Source organism: Fistularia commersonii, chromosome 33, assembly GCF_037954325.1.
Source record: "Fistularia commersonii isolate RoL2024-O1a breed Wild chromosome 33, RoL_Fcom_v1.0, whole genome shotgun sequence".
Classification (NCBI taxonomy): Eukaryota; Metazoa; Chordata; class Actinopteri; order Syngnathiformes; family Fistulariidae; genus Fistularia; species Fistularia commersonii.
Genome location: NC_141316.1, coordinates 6,920,837 through 6,939,896, shown reverse-complemented (window position 1 = coordinate 6,939,896; position 19,060 = coordinate 6,920,837). Strand labels below are relative to the sequence as shown.

The following is a 19,060-nucleotide window of genomic DNA, read 5'->3' as shown; positions in this document are numbered from 1 at the left end:
TCCTCCGTGCTTCAGACGTATTCCTTTGTTTTTGTTTTGTTTTCCAGAGAGCCCTCAGCGAGACCCAGACCCCCGAGAACCCCAGGAGCCCCCGTCTGTCATCCCCCCTGGCCTGGTAGAACACACAAACACAGGCTCCATCCTGCTCTCCACAACTGAAGTGCCAAGATCGCTGGAGCCAACGGACTGAGAGAGACCCCATCCCCGTCCCCCTCTCCTCCGTCCTCCGGTCCATCCAGAGGGGACGGACGAGAAGGTGCGGCGTGTGCGTGGGGGGAAGCGTCTGTGTGCAGCAGAGGTGCTGGGTAGAGCAGGAACATTCAGGTCGCATCGCATTTCTCCACCGCGCGTAGATCTTCCCCCAGCTGGACGCCCACACCGCCATCCCCGGTGCATTTAGTGACTCCTCGAGTCCGCAGCCCCGAATCCAATCGTGAGACCCTGTGAAATCAGCAGAAACCATCGCTTATGTTTGTTACATGACTATATAAAGTTTATATTTTCTATCGGATCGTATTTGAAACACTTGTAAAGACGAAGTGTAGATGTAGACGGGAGGGGAGGGAGGGGGAGTCCGGGTCGTCCCGTGTTCACAGTGTCACCCCTGACCCCGACGAAAAAAATAAAAAAAGAAAAAAAAAAGAGCAAACCACCGGTCATTTATGTCTGAGGCTAGATTAACTTAGCTTAGCTTAGCTTAGCATAAAGTTAAAGGGACAGGGAAACATCTTCAGCGCTATCCATCGATGGTATCATCTAACCAGCAGCTTCATAAAAGTGTCAAAAACAAGAAGTCGAGGAAAAATAATCTTAGACAGTACTACAAATATATACTATTACTAATAGATATATATATATATACATAATTGTAAAATATACGAGGCCCACGCTGCTCTAAACGAAACCTGTTCTGGCCACAAAATCAGAAAATCAACCCGATTTTTCACGCTGAGAGTCCATTCCAGGTGTGCATGTCTCCTGAACCATCATTTTAAATACACATTTTCATTTTTCTTTTAGGAAATGGAGGGCAAAGTGGAATGCAATCTCGTTCTTGTCATGCTTGAAATCACATTTTATTTTGTAAACAATCCCAGAATTTCCCCATTATAAGCTGCTGAATGTAAAACAGAGAACACAACAAAGATGGAATCCAATTAAATTTAAAAAAGGAAAGGAATGTAAAATAATAATATTATATTTTGTTATATGTTTATTTTATTTTATTTATTCTTGTCAGAATTAATTAGCCATGTTGAAAATAGGCAGTTTATTTATAAATAACGTATAAATATTTTTTTTTAAAGCTGAAGACAATTCTTGAAGGATGGCAAAAGGTTTTTTCAACATTAAGGAAAATCAGCAAAAGATATTTTTCTGAATTAACAAAATCCTACCTGAAACTATAAGCGAAAGTGATATTTTGAGAAAGAACAGCTAAGAAATGACAACCGCTACAATTAAATCTGGAAAAAAAAAGAAAGAAATAATGAAATATAAAGTAAAATCTTTTATTTAAAGAATTATTTATTCGTTTAATTATGAAAGAAAATTAGGAACAGAATATTTATTTTTATTTGATCATCCTACAAATTAATACATTTTTCTAAAGTACTAATAATTTTAAACATTTCCCGATGCACTTTCCTGTAGAGTTCTTTATTTTGATTCTCTTTTTCAACACATAAGCAGCTCAGTCTTTAGCCCTGGGAGCGGAGACAGGCACACACACACACACACACACACACACACACACACACACACACACACACACACACACACACACACACACACACACACACACACACACACACACACACACACACACACACACACACACACACACACACACACAAACACAGGAAGACGGTGGCGCTCCACTACCCCTACTGCAACCACGTGGCCAAATCTGATGACATGACTCCCTCATCCTACATCCCTCACACTGACATCACTCCGGCCTCCTGTCCATCCACCTCGGTCATGTGACCTGTTTGTGTGTGTAGGTGTGTGTGTGTGTGTGTGTGTGTGTGTGTACGTCGGAGACCAAGGGGACTACAGAAGAACAATAGAGGTGGCTGCTGGGTGAATGACCTGCATCATGTCAGACGCGAGAAAAAGCGTCACTCTGTAAATGGTTATTTCCTGATTCTCCCGTTGCTATGGTAACCTCACCCCCCTCCCCATCTACAGTGTAGCTGTAGTGTTATGGACGTGGTGAATTCGGTTTTTGCTATGCACTGCTCATCCTCTTCACTTTGCACTGAATGCCGGCGTCCCACTTGATATATTTTTCTGTTCCCACATTTTCATCCGGAGACGGACCCTCTCTTTCTTCTCGGCTTGGTGTCCGGCCTTGGAGGCGAGCTTGACCTCCTCCGAATGCACTCGCAGACGCTGCTCGTGTCGTGACAGTGTTCCTCGTCCCAGTCGGTTTGCATGTCGGTGCAGTTTTGAACATGTTGAAAATGTGCGGCTGGTAGCAAAGAACCCTCCCTGGATATTTAGGTTACAAATGAACACACCTCTGTTAGTCTAGTTTATTTATTTGTTCTCTTTTATAACTGTTTTGTATGTTTTCAGGGGGAGGGGAGGGCGGGAGAAGCCCCCCACCCCATCCTTGACCTCCTGTCGTGTGATTGTTTAAACCTTAACGTTTGGTCCAATGCTTTCAAAATGAAGGATGTTTTTGATCTCTTAAAAAAATCTGCTTGAAACAAAAAAAGGTGTGTCTATTTTTTGCCAACCCAAAAAAATGTGTTAAAAATAGCCACAAAAAAATATTCACGTTATGTATGGAAAGTCAACCTTAGGTGTATTTTAATTGGCCTATATTTATTTCCTTTTTCATAAATCTCCCCTGATTCATACACATGCGTTTGATTTTTCTGTGAAATTACATCACTTTAAGATTTTAGCGATAAATCTTTGCACCTGCTCTAAGAAAAAAAAAATCTTGAAAAATAATGCTATGATTTTTTTTTTTTTTAATTACAAAATTAAAATTGAGCCAAAAAAAGTGTTTGAATTCCCACGATGCTGAAATTAATAGCGTGGATACACGGGGGGAATTTATGCAAATGAATTACCTTGCAGTTTTATAAGTGCTTTACACAAGATTGCAATTACCCATACACTCGCTGTTTTTTCAAGCTTACAGAACATCTGAAGAGGTGTTTTTTAGACCACCATGCCTCGTTTTTTTGCCAGATTACTTTGCTTTCACTCTCACACTCCATGTTTACCATGAGATGAAACCCGGTCAGCTGATTCCAGGGCCTTCCGGGAACCTTTGGAAACGCAGGACCAGCAGGTCTATCGTTCGTTCCACACAAGCGGTGTAAGCGGTAAGCGGTGAGGATGAGACACAAACCCAGTCACTGATCGATAGTTCTTCATATACTTTATTTTCTTTGGAAAGGGGGTACAACCAAGCATTCATATTACATATTTTAATTCAGAAATTTAAGCTCATCGAAACGACAAAACATAAAAAACTATGGAGCTTAAAATGCAGCATTATCACTTGTAGTTGAATGGCATTTCTCCGTCTTGTAGCACACGGGGTAAGGCAGCAAGGAGCGAAGACAGCGAGGAGGGATTATAACGCTTGATTGTCTCTGAAATGCTCACATATTTTCAGGGCGACGGCAGCATCCAAGACCACTGGTACCATATCGGGTCAGTTCTCTGGGAACCAAACTCAGCATTTTATTCCAGGCCGAAAAAAGAAAAAAAAAGAAAGCATAGAAGACTGAAAAGAAGCTATTTTTATCTGTTGACAGTGTAAAAAAAAAAAGAAAAATCTAACCCCACATCATTACTGAGGCTCCACGGCATGGAGGGCTCTCAGCTCAGTGGGAAAGACCGAGAAACGAAGAGAGTTCGCTGGGAAAACCGCTCGGGCGAGTTTGGCCTGCGCTCAAGTGCAACGTCAGCTGTTTGTGCCTCTCTGTTCCAGATGATGAGGCCGTGAGCGCTTCCAAAACCGTCCTCCCTTTACATTCACTCGTGAAGCCTGTTACCGGTGACGCCACAAACACGGATGGGCTGAGCCGACCCTGCTCCCGAAACCCAGAGAGGACAACACATTTAAAATAGACAGAGCCACGTGACCCCGGCCGCAGAGAGACCCATCGCCTTCCTCTCATCCCTGAAACACAAGTGTCGCTAAGACAGGAAATACGGTAGTACTAGGAGGCCCCATACAGTAAATAGAGAATGCGTTCATTCCTTAAGGCATTATTTACATTTAAAGACTGCATTAATTATGTCAAGCCACAGGGAATGTGTTTTTAACTCGGTAAAATAAATACAAGAGCGGGGATGAGGGGTGTGGTGTGGGGAGGTGGGTGTCCGGGAAGAGAGGCAGGGAGGGGTTCAAGAAAAAAAAAAAAAAAAAAAAAGGTGAATCAAGTGTTTGATGACTGGAAACCTGCCGTCACCAGCTACACTTTAAACATGTTTTGGTTTCTTGTGCTAATCTCACCCTCGGTCTTTCGGTTGTAAGGCCATTTTCAACATATTTAAAAAAAAACTTCACACCAAATGAGTCATCAGTCCCTACTGGGGCCTTTGCTGTACCCCTTCCCTCCCCTTCCCTCCCCGAGTCTGTTCAGGGATTTGACCTTCCTGGGTCAAGAGGAGACCGCAGCCTTTCTCCGCTCCAGCGTCCATGGCTAACACTATGGGCTGTTGATTCACTGATGAGTTTACCTTCCTCACAAAGATTGTCAGGAGCTTCTTTTGCAGGGATTAGGCTGAACAGAGGTGGTGTGTGTGTGTGTGTGTGTGTGTGTTAGTGTGAGCGCAGCAGTTCAGAGGCTTTGCGGTGGTGCCACAGTGGAGTCCGCAGCTCGCTCTACAGGCGAGTGATGGCCGCATGTCAGCGGGGCTGAGGTGACGTGAGCGAACCGACATTTATGATGGGTGTGACGACTACGTCTGCCGGTTTGGGGATATTTAAGATTTATTCTGATGAAACTGGTGTTTGCCAAAACTGACAAATTGTTGATCTTTTCTGAGTAAACTTAATAGGTGCGATTATGATCATTTCAATTTGGGGCGACTGGCCCGGCTTAAGAACAGGACGACACCTTTGAAATATTTGTCACACTTTCCGTAGAAATTTACACATGTGAGTAGGTGAGTTACCCAGGTAAGGCACAGCTACGCATCCCAAAAATATAGTGTTGCTGGAAAAGAAAAAAAAAACTAAAAATGTAAAACAGCAATAAAAAAAAAAAAAAAAAAAAAAAAAGCTTAGAAACAGCCCCTGGGAAAAAAACACACCAGAAAATCAGCAAAATGGCTCTGAACTGGGGGAAAAAAAAGGTGACTGTTGAAAACGGAGTCCTGGAAATTGAAAAGAAATGAGCAAAGACGATCTGGGTGCATGAGGCTTACACACACCTTTCAAAACAAGCTGCTGATAAATAGAGTGGAGTGGAGGGGTGGTGGGGTGTTTATCCGGCCTGAGCGTTCGGGCAACCTGTATTACGTGCAGATCAGATGGTTCAGTTTCAGTCGGCCTGGTGGCTCCGAAACACAGGACGCCTCACTGGCTGGGACGCTCTGCTCTGCTGTGAAAGTCCGACTTCCATCAATAACCGCCTGACAGCTGCTCGCCTCTGTCTGGGAGCTAAGGGCCTCCACTGTGGCAGGAGCATCAAGATGTGTGCCTGTGTGTGTGTGTGTGTGTGTGTGTGTGTGTGAGTGCGTGCGCAACAACTGGACTCCACTCCTTATAGGACTGTGCTCTCGGTGTCCAACTCACAGTCTCTGGGGGGCGGCGGCGAGGAGATGGTTGCTGGCTGCTGGTCTACAGCGAAGTCAGGGACCAGAGCTCGACTCAGCCCTTTGAAAGCCATGGCCGGGTCTGCAGGGGCGAGAGGGGCGAGAGTGAGGCCGAGGAGCGGCAAGATTTCAAACGTATGATATCAGCAGGCGGTGGAGGAATATGTTAAGGTTTCGCCTAGAAACATTAACAGCTGGCGGGGGCTGGGCGGGGGTTTTCCCCGGTCATGCAGGAGCACGGTAAACACTCTTCATCGACGGGCGTAATCGCAAACACGTGCGGTTTCGTCCTGGAAAATGAAAACAGTTAAAGCTGCCGCAATTAAGCCCCGTGATGAAACGTTGTCATATTTTCCACGGCAACAGCGGCGGCGGCCCGATCGGGGAAGGGGGTTCCGGACAACAGGGGGCGCTGTTCACTCACAGACCCCGGGGAGGAGAGGAGGGAGCCGATGGAAATGCAAGGATTGAGGGGGAGATGGCAATTCATCAGCTGTGTTACTGACAACCGGGGATAAAACATGCAGACAATAATAATATGAGAGTCACTGCCGGGTATCGCTTTCTATGAAACAGGATGCTGTGGTTTTTAGTTAAAAAAACATAAGCCCAAAAACAAGAGTTAAGGGATTGAAGATGACCAGTTACTAAGAAAGAACAAGTCATTTTTAGCCCCTTAAAGTCTCCCTGATGGCTCACAGCATGGGGAGATGGAGATGAGTCATTTGGAATCGGTGATCGCCCCGATTCAAGACTGTCACGTCGCAAGCTGGTGTTCTCTACCTCCAGGCTGACGGCTTCCTGCAGTGTTTTTACCCCCCGTCGCAATCAGGGGAAAAAAAAAACACCCAAGACCTCAAGCAGGCTGATCTGTGTCTGAATGCGGACTAAATAGTTTCAGCTTTATCTCAAATCTCTTGGTGCCGGATTTTGACAAATATTCCACAACGGAACGGGCTTCCAGTCACAAGAACGACATGCAGGAATGTATTCTGAGCAGAAGTGGTACAATTTTTAAAACCACTCAAAAAAGTGAATATGAAACTAACAAATTTTATAACAGGTTCTATCTGGAACTGAAACAAACAAAGGAAACGAGACCGAGCATCTGTCACCGGGAAAACCGGAGGACAAAACTCTGCTGCTTGTTCTGTAATATCAATCACTGTTCTCAGCGGTGGATGGAAGGGGGCAGAATTTTCCGCTGCCTTTTGCCAATATTTAAAACCTGACTAGAGAGGCCTGAAAAAGGCCATGGGCCCGGAGTTTGACGATGAACGAGTCTGGATTGGCCGTGTTGCGCAGCATGACAGTCCTGCGTCGGGCCTGGAAACATGGGTGTCTGATGGAGGCTGCAGGCGGTATAAAGGGGTTCGGTGATGAGAAACAGCACAAGGGGGAGGGTTTGTATGTGTGCGTGCGTGCGTGCACTGCTGGTGCGCGTTACGTTTTTACAACAAACCTCGCGAGCAGCCCTTTAACCTGTGGAGGTATTATAGTGTGAGACCATTAGAGAGCACGGCAGTCTGTCGGGAGCAAACAAATAGGCAAGTGTGCCGCAGAACTCCTGCGGGCTTCTGCTGCGTGACGGACACTCACCCATCATCTTGTAAGCGGAGGCACAGATACCGTTGGTGTCACTGGCCGGTGTGGTGGGCTGGGGCGGCGGCGGGACACTGGGTCTGTTCCTGGGCTTTGGGACCGGCCGCGGCCGGGGGAGGGAACCCGACTGGTAGGGGGACGGGGAAGGAGGCGCCGCCGTGCCGGGGCCGCCGTCGGTGGCGGCGTTGGAGGGAGGAGGGGTGTCCGGAGGGGTTGGGGAGTCTGGAGGCGAGGGGTCCGTGCCCTGCTGGTCTCCGCCGGGTTGGCTGAGCGACTGAGGCTGCGGCGGGGGGCTGGCCTGCGTCGGGGGCTCTGGAGGCGGGTGGCTGGGGGCCTGGATCGGGGGCTGGTTGCTGGAGTGGCGGCGGGGCGTGGCACATGGCTGCAGGGAGGGCGACGTGGGTGAGGAGGGCAAGTGGCTGGACAGGGGTCTGGAGGAGGGACTGAAGGACTGGGTGGAGCCCGAGGAGGAAGGGGGGTTCACCGAAGTACACGGCTGGCTTGGAGGAGGGTTGGTGGGTTTCGGAGGTGCGGGGGCTTGCTTCTTGGTACCTGGTAGATGGAAAATGGACAATATTGAGTATCTGGATGCTCAGTTAATGTGTGTCCTGATGAGCAGCTCAGTGTTTCCCTGATATCAGGAGGCATGATTTGAATTCTACATTTATTCCAGGATATGAATTTCTGGCTCCTTTGTCATCATTTGTTAGCTCCATTGAGGGGAAACTGCAGTTCTAATTTATTCAATGAAATTTACCGGTCAACCGGTCACGCCATGTCTTGCAGATTGTCTCAATTCATGAGGTGATAGTTAATATCACTAAACAGCCGAAAAAGGGAGAAAAGCATGAAAAATAAATATAAGGTGAAAAAATATAAAAGGAAGAAGAAACAACTGTAAAATACTAGAGAACTCAAGTCCCTGTCTTACTAAAATACATGCTTTTCCTGAGTTTTCAGGAAACGAAACATTGTCTTCCTGTGTAATATTAGATGAGCAGATAATGTGAGATGCATTTCTAAACGGCCTGAACCGGCAGCTGGTTCGCTGGACCGAGCAAATGGGACGGTATCATGTGTCAAAACTAAGTGATATAACATTAAGGATGCATTTGAGGCCTTACAAATAGATTTAAAGTTTTTTTTTTTGTTTTAAAGAGGCTGAACGTCAAGATGTTTTAACGACAACCTTTATTGATTCAGGAGTGTCAGACTTCATCGGAGCAGGTCGGTCTGGAGTTACGAGCCCTTGCTCATACTTACAATGTAAATTTCTGCTGAGAATACACAACAGTTGAAAAAACACCGATGAAATCTACGAGAACTTCTGAACCAGTGCTGACTACAGGGATATTATCTAGTCAGGCCACAGGAACACTTGTCTGGCTGTGTAAGATATCTCTGTTTTAAAGGAAGTGAGTGCAAGGAAGTGAAAGTACACAGGCTAGTCTGGCAGCTCCATTGTAAATGTGAGATGCATCATTACAAGCTCATCATTAAAACAAAGTGATTTGATTGAAATTCTGAACTGCAAGAAATATTGGGATTCATTCTTTTCAAGGCTGAAGGGCAACTTCCTCTTTCCGAGAGCAGACTTTACCTCTACGCATAAGATGTGGACTGGGCCCCATGGATCCTGCCCCGGGGCCCCCTGTGACCAGCTGCCCTGCAGCCTGACTTCCACCTCCGCAGCCGTTTCGCTGGAGAAGAGGGGTTGGGGCCGGTGTGGAGTCGCGAAGCTTTGGGTTGCTTGACAGAGGAGAAAAAAAGGACAGACAAGGGAAGGCTTTCAATGCGGGGAAGGTCTAAAGAATAAGAAAAAAAAAATACAGTTTGTGCATCATAGCACCACCTTTATTTTCCTTATATAGAAGATCAGGGCTGTCACAGCAGACACAGCAAAGCCAACTCATCTACAATATCACTGGAATAATAATCCTCAGGTGTAATCTTAGACTTATCTATTTGTCTTAGCACTGGGTAAGACAGACAAAAGCGCGTACATGCCATCCGTCTGGACATAAAAGTTGCCTTTTCACCAACTCAATCAAAGACAACCTTCAGACGTCGCAAAAAACACACAACAATGTCAACAATGTCCGGCATTTCTATGCACTCTGGGCGAGTTATTGTGATGATTGTTCAGCTTCGAGAAATTTTGAGAGGAAGGCAGAGGAATGGGAAGTAGAGAGGCCCAGAGAGTTACTTTGAGGAAAATGACAGCAGTCATTGTTGCTGTGTGTCAGTGGGCTGAATAAGACAAGTTGCATAGCAGGAGCTGCTGGTGTGGGAAAACTAGTGGTTTTGCAAGGGAAAAAAAAAAGGGTTTTACAAAAGCAACCACGGGAAGAGGTGGAGTCTGAAGGAAACCGGGAGATCTTGCATTGAAAATCCGTTGAGATTTATAAAAGCCAGTAAGATGGAAGGTATCTGTTCTCAAATCGTGTCTTTCAAAAATATGAAGACTGGAAGCATAAAAGCACATCTGTCCTGCATGCCACTGCCACCGGCAGCAGGCAGGAAAGCAGCCCTTACCTGAGCTCTTCTGTGTGCTGGGCTAGAAGCTGCTGAGCGGCTGCGAGAGCAGCAAGACCCTGTGCCAAGCTATGCTGGCTGTTGTCAGGCCCCAAACCCCCCGGTGGAGCTTTCGAATGGGGCTGGGGCTCAGCCGAGGCCTGGGAGAACTGGCCGGCCCCGTTTCCCTGCCCTGGGATCTCCACAGGGGGTAAAGGGGGCTGGAAGGTGGGTGAGGTGTGCTGCTTTCTACCTAAGGTGTTACTGCCTCTACGAAGGGTGTGGTCCGAGTGCTTGTTAGGGGTGCTACTGAGGAACAGCAGTGAGAGAGTGGAGGAGAGAAACAGAAATCACCACAGCTTTGATTAGAGGATTAATATCATCATGGTCACACCAGAGCAGAAAGTGAAAGATAAGTGGAGACAGTGCTAAGATTTCATTTAACAGCCAGAGTTCCTATCTCTCAGCACATACGATTAAGTGTTACAATGAAATCGCAAACCATTCAGACGCCGGAGTCAAGTTAACTCTTGGAAAACTAAATTCTGCTCCTTAAGTACAGCTTGAAGTTTTCCTGAGGTACTCAACGAACACTTTGTGAGAATGGGCGAGACATCCTGAAAACAAATGCCGCTGAATAGCAGACGTTAAAAAAAAGTGACAGGAAGGGAAAGAAAAAAACACCAAAACAAGCCCAACTGGATCAATGCCAAATTATTCCCAGAAGGATGCGATGGAATGAGTGGAAACACATTTTGTGCATGAAAGCATTGCTGGGCCTGAACTTAAACGCGGTCAGCCACAAAGTCTCATTACCTGTCCTTTCGTGACGCGTCGTTCTCCGGTCCGACCATGCTGCTGGGCCTTTTCCTCTCAATGGTACCACAGTCGTAGTCTAGATGATTGTTGTGGTTGGACGCAGGTGCGGGCATCGCGAACATCCCAGACACATTGAAGTCCACATCTGTAAGAAAAAAGGGAAAAAAAAAAAGGAAAAAAACGGGAACATTTATAGATGCAAACCTCGTGTTTAACCTTTTGCCCTCAATAGTTAATGCCAGCAGCTTCCTACACCCACAGAGATCTGGCAGTTAAGAAGAATAGCAGCCCTCTCATGCAGCGACAGCTCAGGCAGGGACACACAAGGCCCTGCTTCCTAACCACTGGATCCTCTGTGTCATGGACTCAAACCAGGAACACTATGTTGTGGCTTGTTAGGCGGCTCGTAATCGGAACCAAATGCAGGAAACAGCCACAAAACAAGGTTTTTATGGATAAGAGGAGGCAGATGTTGACGTCGGACGGCCAGCTACGTGTAACAAGGCAAGCTGAGCTTATCAAAATAAACGATGGGCAGGAAGTCGAATCAGTCTTGACAGATGTTCATTTGCAGCATTAGCATTGATCTTTGCTGGCATGAACACCGAGGATTCCTTTGCCTTTCTCCCCACTCTTATCTCAGATCACGTGCAGCTTAGTCGAATTATCACATATATAAACGGGACTATGTAATATTGGACAGGACTGAGCTCGCGAACTTAAGTCCCAGAACGTAATGAAATCCGACTACAAACTGTGGGAAAATTCTCAGCAACGTACGCAACCTCCACAGAGAAATTGCATAAAACATAAACAGTGGTCTTTATTGTTTTGAAGTGACAGTACGAGCCCCACACGTTATTCCAATTACCACAAAGAGCAGAAGCTGTGAGTGATAATGGTCAGGACATTGTGGCCCCTTCCAGACTTTTTATTAGCAGCTTTTACATTTTGTCAAAGTAAAACTCAATTCATCACAAAACTCTTGAAACAATTCTAACAACAAGCTGCAATGGACAGTCATTAAACATCAAAAGTAATAGGATTCTACCTTTCGTGTAATTTGTTTAGATGGGATTCAGTTTGACGTTGCCTTGCGTTTAAAACAATGATCTCAGCTCTCCACGCAGTGATCTGGAGTCACAGTTCATTACGGCCCAAATCACATTTGCCTGGCTCAGCGGCTACCTCAGATGTATGGTATCCTTGAGCTAATTTTGCAATGTGCATCAAATTGTTCTCAGTCGGTCTGATTCAAATCCGCCATGGTTTGATTTTCAATTCACTTTTTTCCCAAGTCCTCTGGTTTTAACATGGGATACATGAACATAGGGTGATATATGACAAATATTTCAGCTGACCCTAAAAACAAACAAAACACTCGGTGCAAGTGAGTTTCGAGCTATGATCATCAGCCTTGGTTTAAAATAGCCCTCGACTGTGTATGAGAGCGATACAAGAGAGGAAACCCACCCTCGGGAAAGAACCAGTCAGCATGCTGGATGATCGGCTCAATAATGGCCACCACGTGCACGGAGGTAGCTGCAGCCATCTCAGCCAAACTTCTGGATACACACAAAAAGAAAAAAATTGAAATGCTAGGCAATGTTTTTAAGGACTTTGCTTTACTTTAAGAACCAAAAAAACTGATTGTTTCAGCTTTAACACTGATTGTGCTTTTCTCACCCTTCGGTTTTGGCCCACAGCAGATTGGGTCCCAGGACAATGGCGATGTTGCTGGGGGTCATTTTGTTCACCTCGCTGTCCTGAGCCAGTTTGGCTAAAAACTTCACCAGATACCTGTGAGGGAATACAGAGGCTCATCAACACAAAAAGACTCGCACTATCATCCCAAGAAAAAGAAAAAATAAAAAGCATCGTTATCTGACCTCAAGTTGGTTTTGTTGTTCTTTGGTAGCTTATCACACACGACCCAGAGTGCCTGGAGCCTCTTGTCTGGGTCTGACACACTGGGAATTTTAAAAGTGTTGCATATTATTAGTCAAAATGAAATAATCTATTAGCCATCATCCAATTTATTCAGTATGATAATCATGAGGCTTGCCTGCATGCCTGGATCCATTCATCATAAAGTTGGTGGGTCATCAGAGGCTCAGGTAGTTCCCTCAGGTAGGACTTCAGTGCTCCTGAAATTAAAACATCACAAATATTTTACATTTAAAATCTAAAGGCATTTAAAGCTACATTGTATAAACTGAGGTTGTATCATAATATTGCAACTGTAAATGTTTCTTATGCTGCTATCAAAAGGTAAATGTCAAATGTCTGTACATTATGACAGGGCAAACAAGCTGGCGTTTTAGTAACAAATTTGCATTCTTATGAAGTCACATATGAAGAAATACACTCTTCAAAAAGCCAGTTTGGGACCTACCGGCAACAGCATGAGGATCGGAGTAGAACTCCTCCAGTTGTGATGTAGAACAGTCCAGTGCTGCCTTTAGTTTCTTTAGTTTGGAAGCCCCTGCTGCGATTCTGAATAGACCCTAACACACAAGTGTACACACACACAAAGACAAATAAACCGACAGTAAACACCAGCAAACAAAACCAAAGATGCATGCCAGCATTCAACAAGGACAAAAGAGCCTGTGAAACTCGTGAAACCTAAACACACGCATGCATGCACGCACGCACTCACACACACACAGTTCACTTGGGTGGATAGACTGCACAAGTCAGCTGCTGCCTGCTGAACAATCAAACCTTAAGGCTGGCAAACAAACACACCAGACACTTGCAGCAGGGCACAGTCTTTGCCTTGACACTCTAAGCAAAGGAAATCTTCACACCGTCAGAGCACAAACTAGGCTCGTGGGGGAATCAGCAGGGACAGAAAAACGGTTGCACTTGCCCTTATTCTCCTAACATAAACAAACCAGATATCTGATTTATGAGCAGAGGACAAGTAGACCCTATTGTATTCTTAATCTGTTTTGAGGGAGGAGACATCACCAATTTCATAAATCATCACCACTGTAGCAGTAGACAGTGTCTCCGGGTAGGTGAGGAAAACAAAACCAAGAGGTTTCCCGGTTTATGATTTATCTGTCCACTCACCCCAATGAATCTTCCTACGACTAAACAATTTCAAGCTCTGGTTCAAATATAACCGTAGACCAGTAGAGCCAGAAATCACAAACGCATCTCCATATGACTTTAATGAGCTACAATAGCAGTTCTTTCAGAAAACAATTATACTATGGTGCTTTAGGGAAATTTAACTGCTTCCCTTTACAGTAGAACCTTTATCTTCACATCCAACGTTTCAGCTTGCTTGATACAAATATATTTAAGCTACTCTCAATCTGGATGAAACTGACAAATATACATCTGTGACACATTATCATTGCATTGAGATAATGTATATGAAAGTGAATGCCATGAACTTGGCACAGCTGGTGAAACTGTATATGGAGAACAGAATAATAACCGATGAGGGAGGGGGCGCAGTTGGATATAAATTGTATATAATCATCACAAAAAGAATGAGCGCATTCAAAACTGAGTAAGTCATTTACAGTGTTCATTTTGGCATGAAGTTTCAGGTTCATCTCATTTACCTCTTCCTTCATGCCAGTCTCAAGAAGCATCATGACGCAAGCCTCAAGGGGCAGAGCAATTTCCCTTCCACTCCGCTTCAGGTGTTCATCCAATGCAGTGCCAAAGGCAGGCTTCTCTGTCCACGAGTCTGAACACAGAGGTTAAATTAGCACAGAATATGAGTCAAGGGCTAGATGTACTGATGTATTTTTTACTCAGTCTGTTATTCCAGATTTTGGAATAAATTAATAGTGGATGCATACTATTTAAAGAATAAGGCCGAGGATTTAGTGAGCACACGCCTGTTGTGTCTGATCAGTACATTTCGGGTCAAAAACAATCCCTCTGGCCAGTTCTGAACTTGTCTTCTTTTGCCCGCCAGGGTGCCATCAGTGTAGCATCTTACACCTGCTCCCCAGACAACAGCAGAGCCACTCGTATGTGTTTTTGTTGGCTTATGTTTTACACAGAGGAGGATGGAGGGGAAGGGGGGCGGGTGAAATGACAGGTGGGTATAATTTGATGTGAGCAGAAGTTCACAGTTTTTGTGATTCACTGTCACATGCTGTGAGATGACATTTTTCTGGTTTAAACCATATCTGGTCTGAAGATTCCTGAATAAGATGCAGCTTCGACATAGACGGAATGGATGAAATTATATATTGATAGGGCTTAAATAAAGAAGCAATGAAGGAAAATTAAAAAGAACTGTTGAAAAATAGAGAACAGTTGACATCTGAAGCCATTTCATAGCCTTTAATAATGTGTGCAACAGGAGAGCGGTCGCTCCACAAGTTAGGAAAACAGACCAGAATGATGCAAAGTTTCATTTCTCCAGCCAGCTGGAAAATAAATTGTTTCTCCTCCTAGCAACTACCTGAGCCATGTTCTCAACCTTAAGAGTCCCCAGTGTCAAATCACATTTGGTTTAAAAGGGACACCAAACAAAACAGGAAGCAACAAAAAAATGTTGTGTTTGTGCGTCTCAGGGGGTTAACTCTGAGAAAGGGTACATAAATTTCTCACGAAATACATGACGTTTAATGTGAAATGTCTTTGTGCAAAAATGTACAACTCCACGTGATCTACCTTGCTGGGATTTAATGGCTGGCAGGACACTCTCCAGGAGAGTAAGAGACTTCCTGTGGTAATCGGCCTGAGCTTCTAAGAGCTGTGGAAAACCAGAGGAGAAATACATGTTGAGCTGTGGAGGAAAACAAAGTGCATAAAAGAAGGCTGAAAAGCAAACCAGCAGAGGTACGAGAAATCTGTGAAAGTTCACACAGTTTCGGCCAGACAAACTGCACTCACTGTTACAAAGTAGCAGGCATAGTCCCCTTCTTTTGAGAAAAAACTGTACATGTCAGCAGCAAGCTGGTCCTGTGTGAGAAACACATGATCACATGGAGGAGGAAGACTAGCATCCTAATATCAAACAAGTTATTAACATAATCACTATTTTATCGCTACTAATTCAGACAGTCATTCATCAGGTGAATAGTCGGTTGTTTTAAACAGCACCGACATCGCTGTGCCCTAAGTCACTGGGCTGTGAACTACATGAGTCATAAATCCTCTTGCTGTTGGCAGGCCTCCGTGAGACTGGGACGGAGAACTGGTGAAGGGGAAACACAAGGCTCTCCGCTTCCTGGATAGAAAACCTGACGCGTCACGCAGCGGCACACTAGAACTCACCACTGACACAGCTCAATAGATGCAGACACACGCACACGGAGCTGATGGGGCATTTTAAGGCATGTGTGTGCGTCAGCAAAATGGGCCAAAGGCCCCAGGAGTCTTGGGATAGCCAGCTGTTGCTGTGCCTAATTTTTCCCAGTTGAAAGGCCTGATGCGGCGCACTCACAGATTTTTAAAATTACCCCAATGAGACCAAAAATGACCACTATTCTAAATATTCATAGCAGTCAAAAGGAGTTATTTTCACTGAATCCTGTGTGCAATCAAACATTTGTCCAGTGCAATCAACATTTAACAAGCATACCGGTGCGATATTTTATTACCCATATGATTTAACTGCTTGTGTGCCATCCTGTGAAGCTGCTCAAGAAAGGTGCAATGAAAGAGCAAGTGATGCATGATTCATTTTTATTCATACCTTGCAGAGCTCCACTTTGTTCATGGCCTCATCCACCTCTTCCTTGAGTAGGTCAGCCTTGGCTGTCAGTGCTTGAGTGTTTGTTCCTGAGATTATTGACTTGGTTGCCTGCAACCATCTGAGTTAAGAGATACACAGGAAAAATTGAAAAGGGGGCACTCACTTGTTTCTATGGCACAGGCACGTGTATTAAAATTCTCAAGTGACTGATGCCCACAAGCAGTCCCCCTTTACAATTCATCTTCAATTGAATTCATCACCTTGGAACTCAAGTTAGAAGTATAAGCTGCAGCGATGTACATTCATTTGGACACTACAATTTTCTTAAATGCTTCGCAGTTTACCAGTCCCTTTGGTCGAGGCTGAGCCGTCATAAAGGAACAACAAATTTAAAACAGATTTGATGAGACAGAGAGGGGCAGAGCGACTAACCTTGCTCTGGCAGAATCATAGTCCAGCACCAGTTTGGCCAGCTGTTTTCTCTGCTTCAGGATATTGGGTATCTCCACCTATAAGAGCAGTATTAAGGTCACAGATTGAGAAAGTCCAAGAACCTGATGATCATCTGATTGACAGATCTAATGAGATTTTTCTTGGATAAAAGTTTCTGAAAGCTTTAACCTGGCATATTGGCAAAGTTTTTAGTTTAGGCAACATATTAAGATTCATATACAAGCATTTAGTCGTTTGATTTGAAGCAAAAGAGAACAATACATTTTATACCTGAGACGTCCACAATAACTAGTTACGTACTGTATGTAAATACCTGGAGTATTATGGGGATATCACATTTAGGAAAAAGTGATGGCTGCGTGTTAACGATCTGACCATAACTTTGACAAAGGAAAACTAACATGATTTACAAAATGGTGGAACAAAATAGACAGGTGGCAAGCTCACCGTGCTTAGCTTATGTTACAGGGGATAGAATGTCATTGTTCTCATAGGACTGCAAAGGGGGCCAATATTCAACCTATTCCTGAACCCATTTGACTTTAACATTTTATATTAGGCAGTTAAAAGCCAAAAGACAGTGTAAATAATTCAATTTAAAGGGTTTTTCAATATCGCTACACAAAGTAGTAAAGTTACAGACCTCTGCTAGTTGGCTGAGGGGATCCAGGACATCTTTCTCTATCTGCAGCTCATGTTGCATCAGCTCTGATGCTAGACGATTCTCTGCCTCACCACACACTTCCATCATCTTCCTGTTAACATGCATCAGCAGAGCCACATAGGATGAGAGAGAGAGAGCGGTGTTAAAAAATCAGACAGACAGTCATTCTTATCACTCATTATCACATCAACACTATTAAGTGAGACTGACAGGGCTTCAACAACTGCTGTAATCTCTTCCTGACAAAAACACAGAAGGATAAAAATCCGTGCCTGCAGCTCTTCCGCTGACCCGATCTACGACTGAAAGCAAAACCAGGTCATTGGAATGCCATCCCTTGTATTTGTCCAGGGCCAGGAGGACACTGCAGCATGTGACAGGCTTACAGTTGGTCTGTGTTTCACTTATCATCACAGTTTTTGGCCACGGTGTTTGGCGCTTCACTCTTTCGACATCATAAGTTAAAGGTAGACACAATCACATTTAATAGAAAATGTACTGATGTACTTCCCCTTACTCATTATTTCCAGACAGACACATGGCTGCTGTCGACATTTGGAGGCATTAAAATGTCGAGAGGCTAAATAATAAATGATCTGGTACTGTTTCATTTGTTTTTCTTGGCAACAAATAGGGATGTGAGCCTCAAGTGAAGAAACGATTGAAAGTCCAATTATCAGAAAATGAAACCGGGACAGACTGTTGGCCAAAACATAAGCAGGTTGCAGCAGTATTGGCAGACTTTTTAAAGTCAAGTAAAGAGCACAGTTCATTCAGTTAAATGTGATTTGAAAAAAAAAAAAGGGTTGCAATTCATCTATATAATAATTTGCGTTTGATAACTTTGTTACCTTACACTGCCCGGAATGATTAGATAGACTCACCCTATCAAGGAATCTTCTCCTAATTGGTTTCCACCTTCCACCATTGCCTGGGATAACGCCGTCAGTGGAAGCTTTTTCTGTGATTGATGCATTTGTGTGGAAACAGGACACATTCGTACAATGATTAACCTTTCATTGAGACAAACACTACCTTTGACAATGCAGATGCATCAGTAGCAAGGATGTACAACATAGCAGTAGTGGAGAGATAGCAAAGCACTCTGGTGTTAAAAGCAGGACTTTGTTCCTCATATATTGTTTTTGGTATTTTCATTATGAGTAGTGTTTCCTGTGACTGTTTTGTCCTTAACTGTGTTTACTGCTGCATTGCCACTCACTCCTGATGCAATTTTTACAGTTACAAAACACAATAAACTACTTCAAATACAAAGTCCTATCGCTGACACATATTTCACTCAGTGCATGACAGTCTTTAAAAGGACATTTTTCACCATCAAGGGGAAGAGGAGGTGACAGCTGATCACAGTAGCTCGCTGACAGACCAGAGGGACTTTTTCCAAGACTGGACTACTGCAGCAATGGCCGAGCGCCCCTGCATTTGAAGTCACTCATTGCACTAATACATGGCTAGAGGGGAGAGGGGATTCACTCCCTCTAACCTTAAGATGGAGGACATTGGAACAATGC

At 44.5% G+C, this 19,060-nt stretch overlaps 2 protein-coding genes across 14 annotated transcripts in view; one reads left to right on the top strand and one right to left on the bottom strand.

Annotated features, from left to right (window-relative positions):
• The window catches only part of grid2ipb (glutamate receptor, ionotropic, delta 2 (Grid2) interacting protein, b), a 33,296-nt gene extending 32,653 nt beyond the window's left edge, over positions 1-643 (top strand). For all 9 annotated transcript variants that reach the window (XM_086140287.1, XM_086140284.1, XM_086140286.1 and 6 more), the window contains one exon: positions 48-643. In XM_086140287.1, coding sequence (XP_085996413.1) covers positions 48-119 — 72 coding nt within the window. In that variant the 3' untranslated portion in view covers positions 120-643. The remainder of the gene's footprint in view (positions 1-47) is intronic.
• A 2,743-nt stretch (positions 644-3,386) lies between these two features.
• The window catches only part of arhgap17a (Rho GTPase activating protein 17a), a 30,612-nt gene continuing 14,938 nt past the window's right edge, over positions 3,387-19,060 (bottom strand). For 2 of the 5 annotated variants that reach the window (XM_086140984.1, XM_086140986.1), the window contains 17 exons: positions 18,413-18,489; positions 17,508-17,619; positions 16,844-16,920; positions 16,412-16,529; positions 15,607-15,675; positions 15,385-15,466; positions 14,316-14,443; positions 13,127-13,238; positions 12,797-12,878; positions 12,621-12,701; positions 12,418-12,531; positions 12,205-12,296; positions 10,729-10,876; positions 9,934-10,221; positions 8,999-9,147; positions 7,396-7,950; positions 3,387-5,878 (listed from right to left, as the gene is read on the bottom strand). In XM_086140984.1, coding sequence (XP_085997110.1) covers positions 5,745-5,878; positions 7,396-7,950; positions 8,999-9,147; positions 9,934-10,221; positions 10,729-10,876; positions 12,205-12,296; positions 12,418-12,531; positions 12,621-12,701; positions 12,797-12,878; positions 13,127-13,238; positions 14,316-14,443; positions 15,385-15,466; positions 15,607-15,675; positions 16,412-16,529; positions 16,844-16,920; positions 17,508-17,619; positions 18,413-18,489 — 2,418 coding nt within the window. In that variant the 3' untranslated portion in view covers positions 3,387-5,744. The remainder of the gene's footprint in view (positions 5,879-7,395; positions 7,951-8,998; positions 9,148-9,933; positions 10,222-10,728; positions 10,877-12,204; positions 12,297-12,417; positions 12,532-12,620; positions 12,702-12,796; positions 12,879-13,126; positions 13,239-14,315; positions 14,444-15,384; positions 15,467-15,606; positions 15,676-16,411; positions 16,530-16,843; positions 16,921-17,507; positions 17,620-18,412; positions 18,490-19,060) is intronic. The other 3 variants (XM_086140988.1, XM_086140989.1, XM_086140985.1) reach the window with 2 other exon arrangements.